The sequence below is a fragment of the Cyprinodon tularosa genome, unplaced genomic scaffold (assembly GCF_016077235.1).
Source record: "Cyprinodon tularosa strain WSP-4 unplaced genomic scaffold, ASM1607723v1 ctg771, whole genome shotgun sequence".
Classification (NCBI taxonomy): Eukaryota; Metazoa; Chordata; class Actinopteri; order Cyprinodontiformes; family Cyprinodontidae; genus Cyprinodon; species Cyprinodon tularosa.
The window spans coordinates 225,001-248,935 of NW_024039531.1; the positions used below are offsets into that span (position 1 = coordinate 225,001).

The 23,935-nt window shown below is 38.4% G+C and overlaps 1 protein-coding gene across 3 annotated transcripts in view; it reads right to left on the minus strand.

Annotated features, from left to right (window-relative positions):
- Positions 1 to 23,935, minus strand: part of LOC119773619 (voltage-dependent calcium channel subunit alpha-2/delta-1) — a 117,354-nt gene that overhangs the window by 71,133 nt on the left and 22,286 nt on the right. For all 3 annotated transcript variants that reach the window (XM_038270679.1, XM_038270677.1, XM_038270676.1), the window contains exon 4: positions 3,421 to 3,480. In XM_038270679.1, the coding sequence (XP_038126607.1) occupies positions 3,421 to 3,480 (60 nt within the window). The remainder of the gene's footprint in view (positions 1 to 3,420; positions 3,481 to 23,935) is intronic.

Sequence of the window (23,935 nt, forward strand, 5' to 3'; positions counted from 1 at the left end):
CAGCACCACAAAAGAACCGATGCCCGGCGCCCAGCCCCACCCAGCAGCAGCACAGCCACCAGGCCAGTAGCCCACGTCCGCCACCACGGAACCCCCCAAGAGCACCGCACGCGGCCGCCGCAGGACCCCCCCGCGGCGCCCCAGACCCCGCCCCGACGGGGGCAACAGTCCCCCGGGCCAGACCCGCCAGGCACCCCGCTCCGAGCACCCCCCCGAGCCCCCAGGACCCAAGGACCCCCGAACTAGCCCCCGCGCCCCACAAGACGCACCCCATAGCCCCCCACTACACTAAGTGATGGAGCCGATCAAGGGAGCCCAGAGAGATCGGTCTGATGGGGATGCAGATGCTGTCTCAAGATTAATATGATCCAACAACAGATCTCTGTACTGATTGATGTTGAGTTTATCCTTACTCTTCCAATTCATGAGGATAGTTTTCTTTGCGATACATAATGCAGTGAATGCCAAGCAAACCGATTTTTTTCCCATAGAGCTTCCCTCAAAGTCACCCAGCAAGCAAACTGAAGGGGAAATTAGGATTTTACAACCCAGGCACAGTGATAGATCCTTACATACCTGTACCCAGAATCTCTGAACCGGCGTGCATAACCATAGCGCGTGAAAATAATTATCAAGTCGATTGCCTGTGCACTGTAGACAGATGTTAGATTGCGCAAAACCCATCTTGAATAATCTTTGACCTGTATAGTGCACTCTGTGGAGGATTTTGTATTGTATTAATTGTAAATTGGGGTTTCTGGTCATGTTAAAAGTTCTTAGACATATCTGAGCCCAGATGTTTTGTTCAAAGCTGACTGATAAATCCTCCTCCCATTTAGTAATAGGAAGAGATATTGTATCATCCAGTTTAGTCAGTGTCCTGTATAACTTAGACAGTAGTTTGGGGGGGGTTAACTCTAGAAACTCTGATATTTTAGTTGGAATTATTAAACCTCCATCAATATGCTTAAATTTATTTCTAATTATAGCTTTGATTTGCTCATATTCTAAGAATTTATTTTTGTTAATGCCATATTGCAAATTTAATCTAGCGAATGTGATAAACTCCGTACCTTCAAACAAATGATCCAGATATGTAATACCTTTATTCTTCCAGTACGGAAAGTTTATCACATTATTGTTTTGTAGAATGTCAGGGTTATTCCAGATGGGTGTACGACTGCACGGGATAAGTGATGAGTTCGTTATTTTTAGAAATTCCCACCATGCTGTCAGGGAAGAGCTGATGTTAATATTTTTGAAACATGGGTGCCGTTTGATCTTAGAGCTAATAAACGGCAAATCTGAGATTATTATATTACTGCATATATCCTGTTCTGTGTCTATCCAGGGCTCATCTAAGGGATTATGTTTTATCCATTTAGAGATGTATTGTAATCTATTTGCTAAATAGTAGTATTGGAAGTTAGGTAAATCTAGTCCCCCTCTGTCTTTAGTTTTCTGTAGTGTTTTTAAGCTGATACGAGGGGGTTTGTCCTTCCAAAGAAATTTAGAGATGGAAGAATCTAGAGATTTAAACCATTCGGTTGATGGTTTATTTGGGATCATTGAAAATAGGTAGTTAATTCTGGGTAAGACCATCATTTTAATTGAGGCTACCCGACCCAAAAGGGAGATCGGAAGCGATTTCCATCTTTCTAGGTCCTCTTCTATTTTCATTAAAAGAGGGGTGTGGTTGAGTTTTGGTAACTCAGCTAGTTTAGATGACACAGTAATTCCCAAATATTTGATATTTCCTGATTGCAATTGTAGACCTGAGGGATTCTGTAGAGAGCAATTAATTGGTAGTATTACAGATTTAGACCAATTTATAGAGTATTCTGAGACTTTTGAGAAAGATTCTAGTAAACTAATCACTTGAGAGAGGCAAGTGTTTGAGTGCTGGAGATAAAGTAATACATCATCTGCGTAAAGACTAATTTTATGCTCCATTTTCATGCCTTTTATACCTTTAATCATATTTGTTTGTCTGATTGTAGCAGCCAGAGGCTCAATAAAAATAGCAAAAAGTGAGGGGGAGAGTGGGCATCCCTGTCTGGTGCCCCTCTGGAGACAAAAACTGGAAGATGTTTGATTGTTTGTCCTGACACAGGCTGTTGGGAAGCTGTATAATATTTTTAACCAATTTATAAAGGAATTGCCAAAGCCAAATTTATGTAGAGTAGCAAATAAAAATTTCCAGTTTACTCTATCGAATGCTTTTTCTGCATCTAAGGACAATATATAGGATTTAAGATTTTTGCTGTAGGAATAATCTATTAAATTCAGCAGTCTGCGTGTGTTAGCAGCTGACTGCCTCCCTTTAATGAAACCAGTTTGATCTGGGTGGATTATGAGAGGAGTGACTTTATCTAACCGTTTTGCTAAAGCTTTACAGACTATTTTAATATCCACATTAATTAAGGATATGGGACGATAGCTGGTCGGAAACATAGGATCTTTGCCTGGCTTAAGCAGGAGACTAATGGTGGCAGAATTCATATTAACTGGAAATTTGCCATTATCTAGAGTTTCCTGCAGCATTCTGTGGAACGTTGGGGCCAGAATGTTCCAGAACTCTTTATAGAACTCAGTAGGGAACCCGTCTGGACCTGGCGCTTTATTATTTGGCATGTTTTTTAATGCTTCCTGAACTTCAGCTGTAGACAGCGGTGAGTCCAGGGTCGCTCTTTGACTCTCTGATAATTTAGGAAGAGTTATTTTATCCAGAAATCGCTTGATATCATTATCTGATGGATTTAACTGTGATGTGTATAAAGATTTATAGAAATCTCGGAAGGCATTGTTAATATCCTCCGGATCCTGTAATGTATTACCAATTGAATCTGACTAAGGTTTCTATCATTACATTTGATTTTATTTATTCATGCTCCCGGTGGTTGGAACCTTTATTCCACTCTGGATTCTTGTGAGTGTAGTCTTTGTTCACTTTACAATACAAAGGAAAGAAATAAACAAACAGTTTTGAAAACTTCGGTATTCATTCTATTCCTGCTTTGTGTGTCAACTTTAACGGTTGCTAAGCCACAGAGCATACGGCGGTAAAACCCGCCGAAGGGCAGACCTGTTTGAATTCACAGCCAAAACACTTCCGGTCTCCTTATTTTCACGGACTTCGAAGGATCCAGTCTAGGTAGACCGCGTCCTTGGAGGATGCAGCCCATGAATTCGAACAGAGCCAATATGCCACAAAATACAATAAAGATGGCTCCATTTAGTAGTGAAGGTGTGATCTATGTTTACGACAGAAACCTGATAAGAGATCACATCAAAGAGGTAAATGTAAATCCAGACTTAATGAAGGACCATCTCTGTAACTAATTCTTTCTTTTTAAAGCCTTTGTGTATGGTCCTGTGTGTTTGTGTGTTCTGGTGTGTGCATTTTTCTTTCCTGTTTACCTCAAATTCATCTTTCCAAACATGCTCCTTCTGGAACACTTCAGCAGCTGTGGCCAGTTTCTAGGGGACAAAATTGAAATGGGACTTTAGATTAGAAGCTGCCCAAAGGATGTTTCACAGCTAAAATCTAATATTAGAAACTCATACAGAAGATAGCATTTTTAAAACCATGATGGAGACAATAAGAGACAGGAAAATGTTTATCATCTCACACTCACACAGAGCTGAAACCACAGGACCTTCACAATCCTGTAACACTTACTGCCCACTAAAGGACACAGCTTAGTGTATCACCACGTCAGAATGGAAAGGTTGAAACACAGGAAGTTTGCATGTGTTCATACTCATTTATATTACTTATTACGGACATTCCCTAGTCTATTGATTAACCTTCTATAGTGTATGTAATATGAATATATATAAACTACATTTCCCACCAAATTATATTCATTCCAACAGACAGACTTGTTGGTTTCCATTAAAAGGCACTATACAGTTCGCCCCAGCAGTGGAGCTGTATAGTCAGTTATGTACAATTGCTAGGGCACAAGAATAAATGCATACAGTAGCTCATCAGTGTTGAGAATAACATGATCTTATAGCAATAAAAAAAACCTTGCTTGCAGGTAAAAAAAAAAAAAAACTTTCCAAAAAAAAAATCAGAGGAATGATTGGGAACTAATGAAAGAGCTCCAACTTTTACCAAATTCGGTGAAATTTTATTTCAACTAATTGTTGGGTCAGGTAGTTGGGACCCAACAAGCCCAAAATTACCATCAACCAGCAGACCGAAGAGAAAAATTACATTGCACTATATACATTACATTATTTAAGTACATAATACATTCATGCAGTAAATTTGCTATGGATATGCTGTGATATACTGTGAACCAAACACTGAAGTCAGGACATTCTTGATCACAATTTAAAATTAAGACTTACAGTTAAATTATTACTGCCTAAAAACAAAGGTATGTTAGTATGCTTTAACTGAGCTCTGCTAGTGACGCTTCCAGCATAGATAGTGCCGTGCTGAGACCCCACCAACCTCTCACCTCTTATGCAGAAATGTGAAAAAGCAATAGAATTTGTTATATTGATATCACACATAGAGATATTGTCAGAAAAAAGTATGTGATATATTGTGTAACCCTAATTATAGATAAACATGGCTTTCTGTAGTTGTAAAAGAGCTTCCCAGAGTAAAAATGGCATATACTTTAAGAGGGAATGCAGAGAATAAGATAAATAGATATCCCAAGGGAAACAGCAGAGAAAGAGGGTAACAGAGAAAAGCTAATAACTTAGTGCGGACTGTGGTCTTACCTCTAGGTAAATTTATAACAAATGAACTTGATCTTTTCCTCCCCTACTTTGTCTCAGGACAGTTAGAGCACCCAAGTGGAGGAATAGGAGGCAGGTATGCAAAAATATTCTGTCAGACACTCTTTTCCATCAGAGAAAAGAAATGGGGATTCACATACTAGAAGCGCAGGAAATTCTGAAAAAAATAGACTGCTACTGGTTGTTTCCCAAAGTCAGTATCAGTGGGTCTGTAATTTTTGAGGGTATAACAGGCACATCTGAGCTAAACAAGATGTTTATTTATTGTGTCATTTGTTAGTAGATACATGTCTATTTACGTCTATGACCATGGCTGCTGGTAGGGATCTCATTTTTGATCAAGAGTGTCATCTCTTTGGCCTCCAGTCCTTGAATCTGTTCCAGACCTGTCAGCTGCTAAATATACCGTCTAGTTTACCCATAAACAAACATCTGTACTCTGGAATCACCACAAGGTAGCGGTGATGAAATTATTATTCATGAAGCCCTTGATGTGCAAGGATTTTCTGTTCCCTGCACTGAAGTTTACAGCCATTATTATTTCCTACTGACAGAATATACATTTACAATTATTTCAGGACAAATGTAGCTTAGTACATTTTAAGTCTCTAGTACATTTTAAGTACTAGAGACAAATATATATTATGTATTGAATATTAACACACCTTGGGTGGTGTTATGAACAAAAATGTGATTGCCCATTAAATCGTTATATAAGGACAAATGTAAGAGGTAAAATATACAGTTTTTGAGACAAAAGATAACACACCAGACAGAAAGCATATATGATTGTTCTCTTTGATACAGAACATTTGTATCCAGAAAATCTGGAGAATACTCACAACTTATTCTCCAGTATTCACAACAAGTATTCTCCAGATTTTCTCCATACAGATCCACATTTAGCACAGCCTTTTACCAAGTGATATTAAATAAATCTCATAAAATATCTGTTTACTTTTGAGATGGTTACAAATCTATAGATTAGATTTAGATTTTGAAACACCTAGCCGGTGCAGCTTGAACACATCATCAGTGAAGGACCCAGGGTCATATGGTGTTTCGGGTCTTTGATCTTTAGAAACCCTCGTCTGGGCATCCCAACTGGGGTTGATGATGCCCCAGTTTGTGTTCAAGCAGCATGCTACTCGATGCGTCTCCCATCTTGATCCACAGCCACCTTGAGGCTCTTTCAGTGGCCTCACTGATGTTTCCGGTTGCTCTTTTCTCAAGCAACCCTCTGATGTGAAGGATCCTGAATGCCCAATGCCGTCAGACTGAGGAAGCCTCTGTAGCTCACTTTTATTGGCTCACAGTGGGCCCTCCATCCATGGCGTCTCCATGCCTCAATGACCTCAAGATATCTCACCTTCTTCCTTTCGTGAGCCTCCTCCATCCTGTCTTCCCAGGGTACTGTAAGCTCCAGTAACACGACTTGCTTTTTCAAGTCAGATGTTGAGACCAGATCTGGCCTCAGTGACATCCTTGCAATGTGCTCTAGGAACTTTAACTGCCTTCCGAGGTCCACATGCTACTGCCAATCCCAAGCCATGGCTAGCAGTCAAGTTGCGCCCTTACCTGCTCTCTCAGGTTTCTCCCCTGCCCTGACAAAGAAGACATTGTGCCTCAAAGGAGACTGGTGCTTTGACTCCTGGATTCCAGTGCAGATGGTGTCTGCTACTGCCTTCAACACCTAGTTATGGCATCACATGCACCTTCCCTCTCCCAGCGCTTTAGGGCAGAAGCTCAGGATGTGCTCCAAGAAACCATGATCCGGGCACAGTGGGCATGTTGGTGCTTCTGCAAGGCCCCAGATATAAAATTTAGATGGACTTGGAAGGACATCATACACTGACTGGATCAGGAACTTAAGTCCTGCTCTTCATACTTCCATAGTTCTGTCCAGGTGATCTTCCGGGCAGATGCATGGTCCCAATCAGTCAAGGCTCCTTGCTGGTGCATTTCCACCCTCCTACTTTGGCGTTGCTCCTCTATCTCTGCACAAATCTCTCCCTGTACCAGCTGTCATCGCTCTTGTCTTCGGGCTTGGTTGTAGCGTGGCTTTGTGTGGCTACCTAGACCAGCTCGTCCAACTGCCACAGAGCCAACTAAGACGCTATGTCTCAGTTTCGCTTCTGCTTGGTTGACTGCCTGTTGTGCTCGCCATATCTTCACATTCTAAATGTGATGCTGGCAGAAGAGACTCTGGTGTCAGCAGAGTCTCTGTAAAGCAGAGACTAGAGGGCAATGCTGCTGAGGCTCTTTGGCCGACCCAGCCATCCCCGTAGGTATTGGCTGACATTGGGTTCAAAGCCCTCCACCATGGTTACTGGAACTTCATAAATCAGTAGTGGCCACAGAAGTCTTGGCAGGATGCCATGCTGGTATATCCATGCCTTAAACTTCCCAGGGAGACCAGACGTTTCCACTGCTGCTAGCCATGCCTTTAGCTTTACATGGGCTGCCTCCACTGGTGCTTTGTCTTTCAGGGTGCTATCGAACATCTTCCCTAAGCTCTTCACAGGCTTCTCTGACAATGTTTCCGACTTTCCCCTTCCTCAGGACAAGGGATCTGGACTTGGCTGGCTTAAACATCATCCTTGCCCATGCCATGATCCTTTCCAGACAGCGGAGGAGCAACCGGCATCCAGTCACTCATGTTAATGTGACAGTCAGTTCCTCCATGTAGGCCCTAATTGGTGGTTGGAGAATGCCGGATCTGGACAAGGGGCCCCTACATTCCACTTCTGTAGCCTTGACCAGCATGTTCATCACTGGGGCAAACAAGACCACTAACATGGTGCAAACAGTGATAATGCCCTTCTCTAATTGGAAAATATAATTTGTGTTTTGCTGAGTGAAGCTAAAAACAAAGAATTTTTATTATACATTCATGGTTATTTAAGCAAACCAAAAATGTACCTTAGTGTGTGTGTGTGTTACATTGTGGGCACAATTTCCCAAGAATATACGACATTGTGGGGACTTACAGGTACTGTTGAGTTAGGTTTATGACTAAGGTTTAATTCGAGTTTGTGTTAGCATTATAAGGTTAGGTACAGTATGTGTTGGTAATGGGTAGGGTAAGGGTGAAGGTCTGGGTTAGGCTAATGACATTAATGGGAAATTAATGGAAGTCAATGGAAAGTCCCAGAAGGACAGTGCTACAGGTCATATTCTGACATATACACTATTAACTGTATACACTGCCTACATGTGTGAATGCGTGTTTTCAATGTATCATTACAGTGTGTATGTGCAGATAAATGTGCGGTCATAATATTTGGGGGATGCAAAATAACACCCATGCATTACAAGAGAATGTTGCTCTGATGGGCTGAACCTAATTAGTACTTCTTAATAACACTAGCTACTCAATTCATAAAAATGCCATTGCTGTAAATATCTCTTGGTGTATAGTAAAGTGGCTTAATGCTTTACGGACAGTTTTTCACACTTTGTAACAATAAGGTGATAATGTTACAATATTGGTAATAATGTTTATACATTCCCCATTTCCATTCAATTGCCAATGTGAAGAAAAAGGAAGATATAAATGTGCAAATATACACACACTCCCCAAGAGGACAGACGGACTGGCTTGTTAAAAATTTATGACAGAGCCTTGACGAGGCTCCTCTACCCTCTGGGGGATATGGGGGAGGGTGGAATGAGATGTGTTAGGGAAAACACCTAATTTTCCCTCTATTTATCACTATTGCTGTATCAACCTTTTTAAACATACCAACATGAAGAAATGCAGCAAAGGTTAGAGACATCTGAGTAACCAGACTCCTAAAAACACACAAACCAATATTTCTAAACTAGTATAACAGCTCATTACAGAACAACTGCTAGTTGCCATTTGCACCAATTGATTAGATGTCAGCTCAAAATAAATTCAGCACTCCAGTGTTTTACTTAATGGGAAGTGCATAACAGCTTCTGTAGCATGTTTGATCTAACTGCTCATTAAACTCTCTTTCAATTTTTGTGAAAAGTCTATGCAATAATGGGTCCACTCCTTCAAAAGATGAGTCCTTTTTGAGCCTTATGTGGTAATCCAGAATTAAGAACACTGGACATTTGGGCTATTTCAGGAGTGAGGTGCAGAGGTTTAAAGAACAAGGTGTGAAAAGTAGTATCAGAAGAAGGAATAAATCTGAAATAATATTGAGTTTGAACTTTTAAGATCCATAGAGAGCAGTGTTGAACCATATTTTGAATAAAGCTTAAGATGTGAAGGATCTAAAGATTGCAGAAACAAGGAATATGGTTACACCATTTGGATTCTACTAATAACATTTGGCTGGGTACACATATTGGAGAGGTGAAAACCCCATAGAGACACAGGGCTTTAAGACGTGTGCAAGCCTTACTGTCATGCCATCAGGGCTGCCCAGCAGTCTACCATGCATTTAGTGAGAAAGTGGTGCACAGCTTAAAGGATAGACAAGGAAGATGAGACAAGCTCTGCTAAACCTCAACAAGCGTCTCAGGCATGTGTATGTGTTTGAGTATGTGTGCCAAGGCTCCACACCTAAAATCAATGGCCAATTCGGAGCACACCACCCTGCTCCCAGACAACAAAGCGATACTCACAAAGGTCTAAGAGATCATTAACACCCACACTTATATCTTTCCGTTTCTGACTCAAGGTTTTTCAATCTAGCACTTTAATATTCCTGAATGCTGATGGCAATGTAACGAGACATATAAAAAAGCAATCAAAAGAAAGAAAGAAAATATAGGGGTCCTAATTGTATTAATAATAAAAGGTTTATAAAAAGGACAGAATCCTATACTCCTATACTCTCCCATACTAGCTAAATTCAGATGTACTAGGAGAAAAACGTATCGAAGCTTGCATGTAAAAATACTAAAAACATACACAAACATTTGGGAGAGCACTATCAAATGCTATGTATTTATGTGGATAAGACTATCATTATGTTCAGTTAAATTCAATTTAGTTTATTTATATAGCACCAATTTACAACACCTGTCATCTCAAGGCACATTACAGAGATGATTCAACCAGGTCATACAGTCAGATGGATTAAAGTTTTCTATCCATGTAAACCTGCTCAATGCATCGGCTCATTGACTCGTCAGCAATCACTCCCACTAAGCATGCATGTAGCGATATTGGAGAGGAAGAACTCCCTTTTAAAAGGAAGAAACCTCCAGCAGAACACGCTCAGTGTGAGCAGCTTTCTGCTGGGGTTCAAGGACACAGCAGCAGACATACAGAAAGAAAGAAGTATACATACAAAAGGTAACTGTTAACTAGGTCCACAGTACCCTGTCAAGGAAAGACACAGGTAAGCGGCTAAACTCTGAGCCAATTCCCATATCTGATGATGGAGAGCATATTTATTAGTCACGGTAAGAGAATCTGGATTACCCTGGTAAACAGGCCAAGCTCCAACATCTACAAACAAAGTTAGCGCGCGGATGACTTCAGACACAGTGATTCGCCTACATGTTGTGAATTCTGGCATAACATAAAGAATAAATTATGAACAGTTTAGTTTTTTGCCTTCAACTTGTTGCCCATAGGAAGATTTTATGTGGATATAACAAAACCGAATATCTTCAGAACAGCTCCAAATGACAAAAAACTAATACAGGTGCTGGTCATAAAATTAGAATATCATGAAAAAGTAGATTGATTTCAGTAATTCCATTTAAAAAGTGAAACTTGTATATTATATTCATACATTACATACAAACTCATATATTTCAGATGTTTATTTTGTTTAATTTTGATGATTACAAATGACAACAAATGAAAATCTCAAATTCATCATATCAGAAAATTAGAATATTACTGAAGACCAATAAAAACAAAGGATTTATAGAAATGTTGGCCAACTGAAAAGTATGAACATGAAAAGTATGAGCATGTACAGCACTCAGTATTTAGTTGGGCCTCCTTTGGCCTGTATTACTGCAGCAATGCGGCGTGGCATGGAGTCGATCAGTCTGTGGCACTGCTCAGGTGTTATGATAGCCCAGGTTGCTCTAATAGTGGCTTTTAGCTCTTCTGAATTGTTGGGTCTGGTGTATTGCATCTTCTTCTTCGCAATACCCCATAGATTTTCTATGGGGTTAAGGTCAGGAGAGTTTGCTGGCCAATTAAGAACAGGGATACCATGGTCCTTCAACCAGGTACTGGTAGCTTTGGCACTGTGTGCAGGTGCCAAGTCCTGTTGGAAAATGAAATCTGCATCTCCAAAAAGTTGGTCAGCTGCAGGAAGCATGAAGTGCTCTAAAACTTCCTGGTATGTGGCTGCGTTGACCCTGGACCTCAGAAAACACAATGGACCAACACCAGCAGATGACATGGCACCCCAAACCATCACTGACTGTGGAAACTTTACACTGGACTTCAAGCAACGTGGATGAAGTGCCTCTCTTCTTTTCCTCCAGACTCTGGGACCTTGATTTCCAAAGGAAATGCAAAATTTACTTTCATCAGAGAACATGACTTTGGACCACTCACCAGCAGTCCAGTCCTGTTTCTCTTTAGCCCAGGCAAGACGCTTCTGACGCTGTCTGTGGTTCAAGAGTGGCTTGACACAAGGAATGCGACAGCAGAAACCCATGTCTTTCATACGTCTGTGTGTGGTGGTTCTTGAAGCACTCACTCCAGCTGCAGTCCACTCTTTGTGAATCTCCCCCACATTTTTGAATGGGTTTTGTTTCACAATCCTCACCAGGGTGCGGTTATCTCTCTTGCTTGTACACTTTTTTCGACCACATCTTTTCCTTCCCTTCGCCTCTCTATTAATGTGCTTGGACACTGAGCTCTGTGAACAGCCAGCCTCTTTAGCGATGACCTTTTGTGTCTTGCCCTCCTTGTGCAAGGTGTCGATGGTCGTCTTTTGGACAACTGTCAAGTCAGCAGTCTTCCCCATGATTGTGTAGCCTATAGAACTAGACTGAAAGACCATTTAAAGGCTTTTGCAGGTGGTTTGAGTTAATTAGCTGATTAGAGTGTGGCACCAGGGGCCATCAATTTTGAACCTTTTCACAATATTCTAATTTTCTGATATGATGAATTTGAGATTTTCATTTGTTGTCATTTGTAATCATCAAAATTAAACAAAATAAACATCTGAAATATATGAGGTTGTATGTAATGTATGAATATAATATACAAGTTTCACTTTTTAAATGGAATTACTGAAATCAATCTACTTTTTCATGATATTCTAATTTTATGACCAGCACCTGTATGGGTGAGTAGAACATGATGTATTTAACGTAAAATCAAGGGGCAAATGTAAAAAAAAAATGGTGTTCCCCTTTAAATACAGTAAGATTGTTATTTACGCTGGTTGTAATGACACTTGGTTAAGCCCACTGGAGGTCACTAAAATTAGTGTTGCTTCGGTGTTTAAGTTTGCCAAAATAATGTCAGACTACGTAATTTTCTCTGGTCCCTTCGCTGATCTGACCAGTCATATTTGACATGTTTAGCTGCATATCGTCATTCAACCACTGGTTGTCTAGGTGGTGCCCTGAAAACAACTCTACATTAATAATGCTGCTATAGGCTTAGCCTGCTGGAGGACAGAGGGGCCCCTTTTTCATCATTCCGCTTCATTCTATCTCTATTCTCCCAATCTGCAGAGTTTGTTAATTCAATCTCAAACACTATGCTCTCCCTGCTTTTTTTCATAGTATATTCATCTGGTCTGTTGCTGTTTCACTCTGACACCATCCTGGAAAGAAATATTAGCTGTGCTGCTGCCATCAACACCTTTGTTTATAGATAGGTCTGCCTGTTTTTTCACTGTACTCCTGTTTCTCTGACTATGACTGTCGATGTGCATTTGTATCTCTGCTTCTTTCTGTATGTCTGCTTCTGTCTCCTTGAATCCCAGTCGGCCTCGGCAAATCATCGCTCACAATCAGTCTGGTTCTGCTGGAGGTTTCCTCCTATTAAAAGGTTTTTTCTCTCCACTGTTGCTACATGCATGCTTAGTGTGAGGAATTGCCTTTGAGTAAGTGAGTAGATGCAATCGACTGGTTTTCTTTAGATAGAAAACTTTAAATCAATTTGACAGTATGATCCAGTGGAATTGTAAAGTGCCTTGAGATGACATGTGTTGTGAAATAGCGCTATATAAAATACGCTGAACTGAATTGAAATATGGATATATTCAAAGAATATTTTGTTCCTAAAAGTAGCATCAGGCAGAGAGTCAATTAATTATTGACAAGTTTAACACCTTGCATTGATAAGAACCAACAGAAAAAACAGTGTGGTTAATAACTATAATTGACAAAATTATATATAAAAAAAGTAAATCTGGCAAAAAAATATCTACAACATTTAATATGACCAATAATACCAGTTTCACCTACATTATCTTACTATATTTAGATCAGGCCAAAACATTTAAGCATTATTTTGGATCTTTAATAAACTGATTGTAGCAAGAAGACTATTCTATTAAACATTTAAACTCTATGCTTGTAAAATCATGATATATTTGAAATTGTATAATGCCATGGATTATTTATTCATATCTAACTTCATATCTAGAACCGTGCACCCAGTGATCCGTTTTTCTACACCAGAATTCAGTTATGCACACTGACCTCTGGAGTTTAACACCTACAATGTACAGGGATGGCAGTTATCCAGTGGGTCAGTCTCTCCCATATTGGATTACATCCACAACAAAGATCCAAAAGCAATGCTCTATTGAGGTCAATCACCTGATAAACCATTCATCATCCTGGTTTAAGAAAAATAAGTATTCCCTGAATGTGCATTCAATCCCTATTTCTCCAATTTGCAGTCTCCAGCATAATCAAAGCATCCATCACCAACCATTTTACAGGCGGTTCAGCAGTATTCAAATGTTTACAGCAATTTGTGTGAATTCCCACACCTGTTAAGTGATATAAGGAAACATTTAAATATTTTAAGGAAAACATTTAAATATTGTATGGTAAGAATTGGCTTGAGGGACTGCAATATTTTGTTTTCAATAGATGACAACATTAAATTTTTTTGCAAATGTACTCTTTATAAACAAGATCCCTGAACTATGTGAAAAGGATTAACTGTAACAAAAAATGAGAAGAATAAAATAATCCAATTTTACAGCGAAAAAAACTATTTTCCCTGTTATAATAGTAGTTTCAAAACACTGATTGCAATTAACAAGTAAAAAAAACGAAACAGAAAAACTGAAACACAAAAGAAAATAAATTGACCAAAAGTAATAGACATTTTATTTTCATTCCACTCTTGGATCACAGCAACAAAATATATGGAAAGCGTGCACAGATCCAAAGTAATGTAGGGAATATGTATTTCAAGCAAAAGTTGCTGAGCCACTGAGGTGGAGGTGAGATGTCTGCAGCTGTTGGAACCCAGGGGAGTACCATGCTGATCCACATTGCTGTTCTCTAAGGGCACCAAAGGGCCTTATGGGAATAACAAATCTACAGCTGCCTTATATCTAATTTACTGTTTTGCTTTTTTTCTTTATAATGCATGCATGTGAGAGAATCATGTACTGTATGAGTTGCATGTTCAGTAGATAGACCACAACTGTGTTTATGTCTCTCTTATTGTGCCCAGTGCAAAAATTATTTTACTCAAGAAGCAACAAAATCTTGTTCTATTTCATGCAGAGTTAACTCCACTTAATGACAATATAACTCCCTATTTCTGTATGTGCAATGATGCAACCATTTCTATACATTCAAAAAGCTTACTTAAGTGGGCTTGGTTTTAAGAAAATGACCTTACCATGGGATACCTGCTCCTCTTGTGGCTCGTGTGTTGTATTTTTTTTAAATTGTTTTGTTCTAAATTTTTTTATGTTTGCTTGTTTGTTTTTATGTAGAGAGCTGTAGAAGCTACTGTGTTTCTGTGTTGTTTGGTGTGTTTTTTTCCCTCTTTTGTTTGTCTCTTTTCTCTCTCTTTCTGTGTTCCTCCCCTCAATTCTTATCCCTTTTCCCTTTATCACCTACCTTCCAATCTCCATGTCGGTTACATAAGATTTTATTCTCTAAACCATCTCTAATAAAGGTTTATACATATTTACCAAGCGAAAACTTATGGCAACAAGATAATGGTCTACTTGTGAGAGCAAATCTTCTGGGCTATTACTAGCTCTGTGATATTAACTTCCAGGTCTATATTGTCAAAACACAACAGGAACAACAGAAAATTACTTAACAAAGTAACACATAAAACAATTGTATTTTGCAACTATAATCTTTGATGCCCTCTCTTTAATTTTGCTTGGAATCTTATTTTTTTCCATAGATTTTTTGGGGGGATTTAGGGTTTAGTTAATAAAGCACTACTTGTTATTGACAAATAATTTTTGTTTATACAGTATCATTTACTTCCATTTTCAGGTGTGTACAAAATAAAATAAAAATCTAAATACAAAATAGTGAGCTTAATCTTTATAAATTATCTTTTCTCAATAAGAATTTTGTTGCATTTCTCAGCTTTTAGTAAGGCAAAACAGAAAGCTTTTTTTTGCCTTTTAAGGGGTGGGGGGGGGGGGTGTTGTGGTGGGGGTGGGGGATATTTTACAATGAAAATCTCATTATTTGGGCAACTACATTTACAAATTTTGAAAAGCAATGACTACAACTTTAACTCCTCCCAGCCAGTAATTGGTTCACTTTCCCACTCTCCTTCTGTACTGTTTACCAGCCCATTGCAAGTTTGCCTAATGCTAAGTCACAATAGCGTATTTCTGATGATATATCGGGCAGTAAATAGACATTTAGATAAACAACATCTCCATTTAGAGTTACAAAATCTAGATTAATATTTTCACTATATGTATAACTTAAAATTCACCATTTAACAACTGAAATTAACCATTTTGTACTATAAATAATTTTGCATCTTTAGAATGTGCATTATTATATGAGACTCCAAAATATGGCACCCAAACATATGTCAGAAGTAGAAACAAGCTTTCAATACCTTTGTCTCAAATATTCCATCTCAGCTGTTGCTTCGTTTTTTTTACATTGTGCACAATTCCCCTGGCCAAACATACTGTAAATCTAGGTAAAATTCCCAATCCGTGCTGTTTCCTAGTGTTTGCTCTGTATCTCTGTAATAACAAAACATACCAGAAAGAAACAGAAAGATAGAGACATATGGAGCAACCTCCTTTCTGAGAAGAGATGGGAGACTGGGTAACATCTGCTTATGAGAGTAGCATACCTCTGATCATATCATAGCCACTGCTCATTACTGCGTTTCAGCATCACACGCACACTAACATAAACCCCTCACACCCAAACACAGTCATGTCTCTAAAATATATTACGACTGTATATTTTAGCTACTGCATTTATACCTAACCCTGACATTCAACCTAGCCCTGACCATTACTAGTATATTCATAACCGTGACATTAACTTAAAGTTAATTCACACCATTCTTCTAAGCTGACAGTAGTAGGAAAAGAGCATTCAACTATTCACCCTAGTTAAATAAACAGAGATCGATGGATTTCACTCATACAGCACTTTATTTTCATATCTTTGCAAAGAGAAAGCAGTTCATCATATGGCCCTTACGGCACAGTATTCAGCCCTGTTCTACCTAGACATGAGTTTGTCTCCCTTACTTATGTTGAGGAAAAAACTGTGAAGGTTGTGTCAGAGTCCAAACAAATTACACGCGCTTTAACAAACTTTGAGAAGCAATTTGACTTTTCGTGGGAATAAGTATGTTTTGTCTAAAACCACCCCTCACTCAGACATTTTCTCAGCCTTGCAGGTACAACAAACTGAGTAAAAAAAATTTCACTAGATAAATAGCATAACTAAATATATGAGAGAACAAAAATAAAAATGTTCCTGCCACACTGACTAACAACAGAAATGGGGTCAACCACATAGGAACCAGTCTTTGATCCTCCACAAAGTGTAATTTAATGGTAAAGTGAATGATTCTTATTTCTTATTTCAACTGTTGCGTATATTGGCTGTGACATATGAATCAAGATGCTTTGACCGAAAAATTGATTGACAGATGACCGTTGATAATTGATGGCCGAATTTAGGTGTACAGGCTGACATATAGTTATATAATAATAATTAAGAATAATTATAATTATTATAATTAAGATAACGAAAAAAAAAACACAGATTTTAAGACAGGATTGTTTTTTTTAATAGAAATTTTCTAAATTTTGGGACAATATCGTCTGACAAAGAGTACAATATACACATGCTTAAGCCAGGATGATTTGTAATTTAAATATGACTTCCCTACAACTTTAAAGAGTTCTCAATTTTTATTGCCCCAATTAGCGTCCTTTAACCTGCATATTGGCAAACGAGGATGCAACAGGACCTAGGTGCACCAACCCATTCCAGACAACCTTCTTCTTGCTTTTTCTTTCATAGCAATAGACAAATTTAAATCACTCAACTACAGTTTAGTTTAAAAGACTAGATTTAACCCAATATTTAGACTTTGCTACTCTAAAATCACTAGGTTTTGTTATATGCATTGGCTGGTAATCCCCTGAAATACTGGATGGTGGCACCAGATGCATTTGCAAGAGTGTCTAAACCACTGTTTTTCAAACCTGGTCCTCAAGGCACCCTGCCCTGCATGTTTTAGATGTTTCCCAGCTTTCACACACCTGTTATCAATTGATAGCATATTATCAGGCTTTGTTAAACTGCAATCATCTGAATCAGGCTTGCTGAACCTCAGAAACATCCAAAACATGCAGAGCAGGGTGCCTTGAGGACCAGGATTGAAAAACACTGGTCTAAACGACCAAAACATTTGCTTACCCAGCAGCATGAAATTGTCATGAAATTCCGTCTTAGAAATGGCTACATGTCACAGTCCTGCTGCAACTGTACTAACTGCTCAAGTGACCTAGGAAAAAACAGAGGACCTTAACAGTTGAACTTAAAACACTCAAACATAGGAAGTGCACACAGATAATTAACCAGTTGTGTAGTTACTTGGAACACCTGCAACTCTTAGGTGTTTTCTATACCTTTCTTTAATTCACATGCAACTATAGTTGATTTCTTGTGAGTAGACAGCATAAACCCATCCATCCATCCATCCATAGACACAATCATGCACACCCTAACACTACACATCCTGAAATGCCAGTGTATGGGGAGAACATGCAAACACCATGCAGAAAGGCCCTGGGCAAGGAATCTCACCAAGGCATGGCAGCAGTGCTATGAACAGTGCTACAAACTGAGCCTCTGTATACATTTAATTAGAATTAACTTTCTCATTATTATTCCCTGTTAGCTGCTATCTGGGCTTCCCTTTAAGTACCCTGCAATTAGCCACTTGGTCATCATGCTGCCCACAAAAAACAGCTTGATACAAACATCAACAAACATCTCTCGGGACCTCTAACCAGGCACTAGAACCAAATTTTATTCCTTTAAAAGGAAGCAAGAAATCCAAGACTAATTATTATCCTTCTGAATTAATCTCAGCAACCTATAATCTAAGCTTCCCTTTTAAAATTGTTTACATTCAACTAAGTGACCATACTAAACACAAATATCCCAGACAGTAGTACTAAATTCAAAAGTTATATAAGTCTCAGTTTTTCTTTCTTTCTTTCTTTCTTTCTTTCTTTCTTTCTTTCTTTCTTTCTTTCTTTCTTTCTTTCTTTCTTTCTTTCTTTCTTTCTTTCTTTCTTTCTTTCTTTCTTTCTTTCTTTCTTTTCTTTCTTTCTTTCTTTCTTTCTTTCTTTCTTTCTTTCTTTCTTTCTTTCTTTCTTTCTTTCTTTCTTTCTAACTTTGAGAGGTACTATACAACAATAACACCTGTCCATGATCAGGTTTGGTGTTGATCTCCAGTGAGTGTGCACCTCTTTGTTCTTCAAGCAAACTCTGCAGAGCCATCAGGCTGTAGGGAAGATCTTTTAGGAACTAACACAGGAAAACCTATCTAATACTAATGAATACTGGTGAATTCAGAGTGCACAATAGTTCTGAGAACTCCATGTTATCTTCAATAATAAAGTTTTTGGTATATTTTGATGTGGTCATCTGGTAATCTTGAACCTTTGATTCAATGCAACCCATAGACTATTGCTTTGTTTGGCTTATAGTTGAAATTTGGAAAAATGGCCCAGTTTAGATTATATGGTTAGCATTTCAGACGTTATTCACATAACTTAATATTTAGAGATACCATCAACATATACCATATACAACATTCTAAAATAAATTCCCCTTTATGTAAGTTTCATTAAGCATTCCTAAAATTTACTTCGACATAATAAAAGTTGACTAATAGGACAACATAAATCTTACCCCAAAAAAATCTAATCAGGTGATGTCAGTGACATCCCATTTCCTAAGTTGTTAATTGTGTTGTTCTGGATTCAGTACTGTTTAAATTGAATTAAATTCCCAACTGTAATTTCAGGAGATAAAATGTTATGATTTTGATATGTTTAAAAATCAAATACAATGTAGGCTCTAAGCAACTTTTTTAATGCAAGAGCTTCATCAAAATCTCATCAAGCTATAATTAAAACACTAAATCACCAGACTTAATTAGATGCTTTGAAATAAAAAGCCATTTTTAATATAGCTGCCTCTAGGTGATTGAATAATCAGCCTGTGCCTATGCTAATATGTTTCCATTTGTAACCTGTGTTAAATTATGGTTCAATATTTTATGAATAATAGCTGTAAAAGCAATAGCTTACCTTGGAGGAGCATCACCCCTCCAAGCTGACTCGGTATGTACACTTTTACCGTATTTGTTCTTTAACTGTTAAAATTCCAGTGAAGCCAACTTATGCTATTTCCGAATATATATGTATTTAATAAGACTGAAATAGCAAAAAAAAAAAAAAAAAAACGGTCAATGCATTATGATGTAATAAATCCATTAGTACCTCCAGGAAAAATCATTTTTGAATCAGTCTGATCATTACAAAGTTTTTTTTTATTTGTTGTTTCCCATCCATCCATCATTCATTTTTGGTCACACTTATCCCTTCTGGGGTCCCGAGGGGTGCTGGTGCCTATCTCCAGCTGTCAATGGGTGAGATGCGGTGTACACGCTGGACAGGTCGCCAGTCCATCGCAGGCTGGTTTGTTGTGTTATTATTAAAATATAAAACAAATATTTTTAGCTTTGGTTCAAAAAATGTTGAGGATAGGATTAAAAATAAAATTGTTATTGTTACAGGTTTAGGGAAATTGCTTTGTGTTAAATGTCGCCTCAGCAGCTTATAACTGAAGTGATTATAATAATTTACAAAATTTACAGAAGATTCTTCCTGCTTACAGCTATCATCAACTATAACATCTTGTTGAAAAACTGTGTATGAGGTACTGCAGGATCTAATTGCCTTTGGCATTGATAAAGTATTTTTGATTTGAATGAAAAAAATCCTAAAATACTGATGGACAGAATATAAGCATTGCTTGTGATTTTGGGTTCTAAAAATATTAAAATATTTTCCTAATGAGGGAAAATAAAATACCGATTGCGCTCTTATTGATAATGAGGCTGATCAGGCACCAGTGCATTTGCATCCCTTTGAATGACATATTTGAAACAACAGGGCATTTCATGCTGTAGGGACTTCAAGTTGAAAACATAATTATTTCTTTAATGTTTCTGTTACTTAAGTTTACCATCTCTCAAGCAGAAACATTTAGGACCTAGGGGCAGGTGAAAACAACATCATAGTATAAAGAAAGTATTGATATTGAAAAACAAAACCTGAACAAAAACTGGACTGAAAACTAAAATATCTGTGATATGCACAATTGCTGAAAAAGTAATATCTAGAAAATGTTGAAATATTTTGTCTTTAATTTGTATTTGTCACGTCAATTATCATCCCTTAGATGTAATGCAAACTCAAAATTCAATGTTCCAGGCTTTGTTGTCTGAGGCTTCAATGCCCTGGAAGGGTCTCCCAATGCAAACAGGCTCTGGATAACCGGCCATACCAAGAGCTATTCAACATCCTTCATAATGACTGAAAACAAGGCCAGTGAGGTCAATCGGGTATAGTGGAGCTGACATCATACCATCGAGCCAAGTCTGCTGTTGGGGTTTATCAGCAAGCACCTAGTGGTGAGGTTAATCTACAGCGTCTCTCGATTGGCCAAACCCAATCGAGAGACGCAAAGTCATCCTCTGGTGGGACCAACAGCTGCAGGGAGAACCATGAGGGGACAGATGCAAAAAGAACCACGCAGCATTTCGTGGGCCCCGGTGACCCAATCTTTGGACACCTAAACTGAGATTGGGGACATGGAGCTTCATCTCTCTTGGGGGAAGGACCCTGAGTTTGTGTGTGAAATTGAATGATACCATTTAGAGAAAACCTGTCTACCCTCAACACACAACCTGGGCTCTGAAACCCAGCTCCTTAAGAGAGACTGGACTCTCGTCTTCTCTGAAGTAGCCCACAGGAGAAGTGGAAGCTTGAGTCAGTCTACCGTGTGTCACCAGCTTAGCTGTCTTGTGATAGAGTTCTCCCCAGATAATGAGAAGGTTGTCTTACATTAGAGCGGGGGGTCTCTGATTGTTGTCTCAAGTGGTGTTTTATTATTGGACTTCTGTGGAAGCCACGGATGATCCATAATAAACAAAATTTTTAAGCAAACCCCTCAGTGCACTTGGCACCAAGATACCTTAGGCTAGAGTTCAATTATCAACTTTCTAGTTTTATCTTCCGACCTTCCGCTGCATGCTTTGGATACTTGAGAAACAAGAAGGACAGACCTGTCCATCAATCACCAGCTAGTGATTAGTTGAATATGCTGTAAGAGGAGAAAGACAGACAGACTCAGCAGACCAGAGTAGTGAGGATCTGCTGGGAACATCTGGCAGAACCCTTGGTAAAGTCTGTATTTAATTCCCTCCCCTAAGAGAGCTTTGCTCAGATTCCAAGAGAGGCTGGGGACATTGACTCTAAGAGAACCATTTACTTTGCCACTATTGTTTATGCAGCTGGCTGTAGCTGTGGCCATAATGCTGTCAAGCTGAAGAAGGAGTTTTATCAAGCATGGTTAGCTTTTGGGAAGCTTGAGACAGCAAGCAGGTATTTCAAGCCCGAGTATGCTGTTCCCAGGTGGTTGCAAAGGCAAAAACGTGAACCTCAGAGGAGTTTGATAACACCATGGAGAAAGATTATTGATCGGTCTCAAAAATTCTAGCAAACCACCAAGCACCTCCTGTGAGGGACGCAGTGCTTCAATAAAACATTTTTTAGTGTAAGTGTATTTAGTCCTCAATACATCTGTCCTTAACAACAGCATCAGTTTTTCTAGCACTGGCTTTGCTTTAGCTATTTATTTGTTGAGGTCACTGCAGTGCCTCACCATATAATTTCGATTAATCTATTACATAGTCAGTCTATCAATCTAAGGCCAAGAGTTCCAAACGTATCCCGATACAAGCTGTCTCTTAGAGGGGACTTTTTTCCAGTGCAAGTATCAAGAAAGAGAGAAAAAATACTTTTTTTACCCTCCAAATGAATGGGGCACCCAATAAGAACAGCTCACGCAGGAAATGTTCTGTTGTCCGGTTTATTTTTGTTATCTCCCAAAGTTCAGTACCATTTGTTGTAGACATCTTAGTCCTTTGAAGAAAAAAAACATATTCAGCAACAATTTTCGCTGTGCCGGATGTGAAGACATTTTCATTGACAATAGGCATCTGTCCTCTGTCTCAAAGCATTTCCTTGGTTTTCCACATTGATAGAATGTTTTATGCTTTTCCAGAATCACATGATCACTCATGGTCAATGACACATTGTCACATTGTAATGGCGATCTCTACAGTAAATAGTATGTCAGCAGTGTGCTGCCATAGCGCAAAGATGTCTGCCTTCAGAAATGGTAGACCTACTACCATTAACATACTTTAAGTTCATAGATGATAATAAATAATATATGCGAATGGAATATATTCTGTATTTGAATCCCTTAAATTATTACACACCATACCTTTAAAATTTAGAGTGGTGAAAAATACCTAATAGTAGAATAATTAAAAACTAAAGGCTTTTACAAATCTGAGCTACCTTGTGTAGCTCAAACCACAGTTCATTGTGAAATTTGACAAGGTAATTTCTTTCAACATTGTGAAGCCAAGTAGGCATTAATAATGCATGTTACATTCTGCCACACATTTATTTATGGAAGCATGAGTAGCCATTCTAAGCCAAACACTTGTTTTTGAAACTGTGCATCACAAACTGTGGCCTCTAAAATTATCTGACTCTGCAAATACAAGGATCAATAAGATTTTATAAGAGAGGAGAAAAAATGTTTGGAATGTTTGAAAAACTTTAAAACCAAGTGGATTTTAGACAAAAGTTGTTTGAGTGCCTTAGGCTAAAGGACATTTTGTTGACATTGCTAGTCCTCTCTGCTCTTTTTTCAAAGGTACTGAAGATTAAAGGAAGTTTCTGCTCTAAAAAAAAAACAAAAAAAACTAGCCACTTGTTTTAAGAAGGTAAAATCCAGAGCTAAACCTACTACACAGAGATCAGTCAGCAAAAATTGAATCTAAACAAAACCAGAATACCCTGGAAAAAGTAACTTGTATTTTCTAATTAAAGTTGGCCGGTGTTTCTATTTTCAAACACATTATAATAATAGCCAATTATTAAATTATTGTATAACAATAGTTCTTAAAGCCTTCTTTATTCTTTGTTTGCCCATCTAAAGCCATCCTGTGCAACAGTAACTGTTTCTTTCCATCTGTCCTGATATCTATCCTGTTTACATAGCCATTTTACTTAAGACTTGCTCACTGTTAGTTTTCCATCCACACCCTTCAGGACAGAGAAATCAAATACTTTCTGTAAAGCTATTGGCAGGAGGGACTGAAGAAAAAATGTCATAAATTGACAGTGATGTGTCAAAGGGTTAGATTTAATCAGGCACACAAATGACCCACTAACAATGAATCGTAACTAACCCTTCATACCAAAAACAACTTAACTTGCTATGAAAACAATTTTTTCTCACTCCAATGCAAACTTATGTTAAAATTTTTTATGCATGTTCTTGCACCAGAGCACTCTATGATAACACTATGATGTTTACCGACAAGTCAGAGATGTGTTTATGAAGATCCATAAACACTTTTGTTCCTTCACCAATCAGACAATTA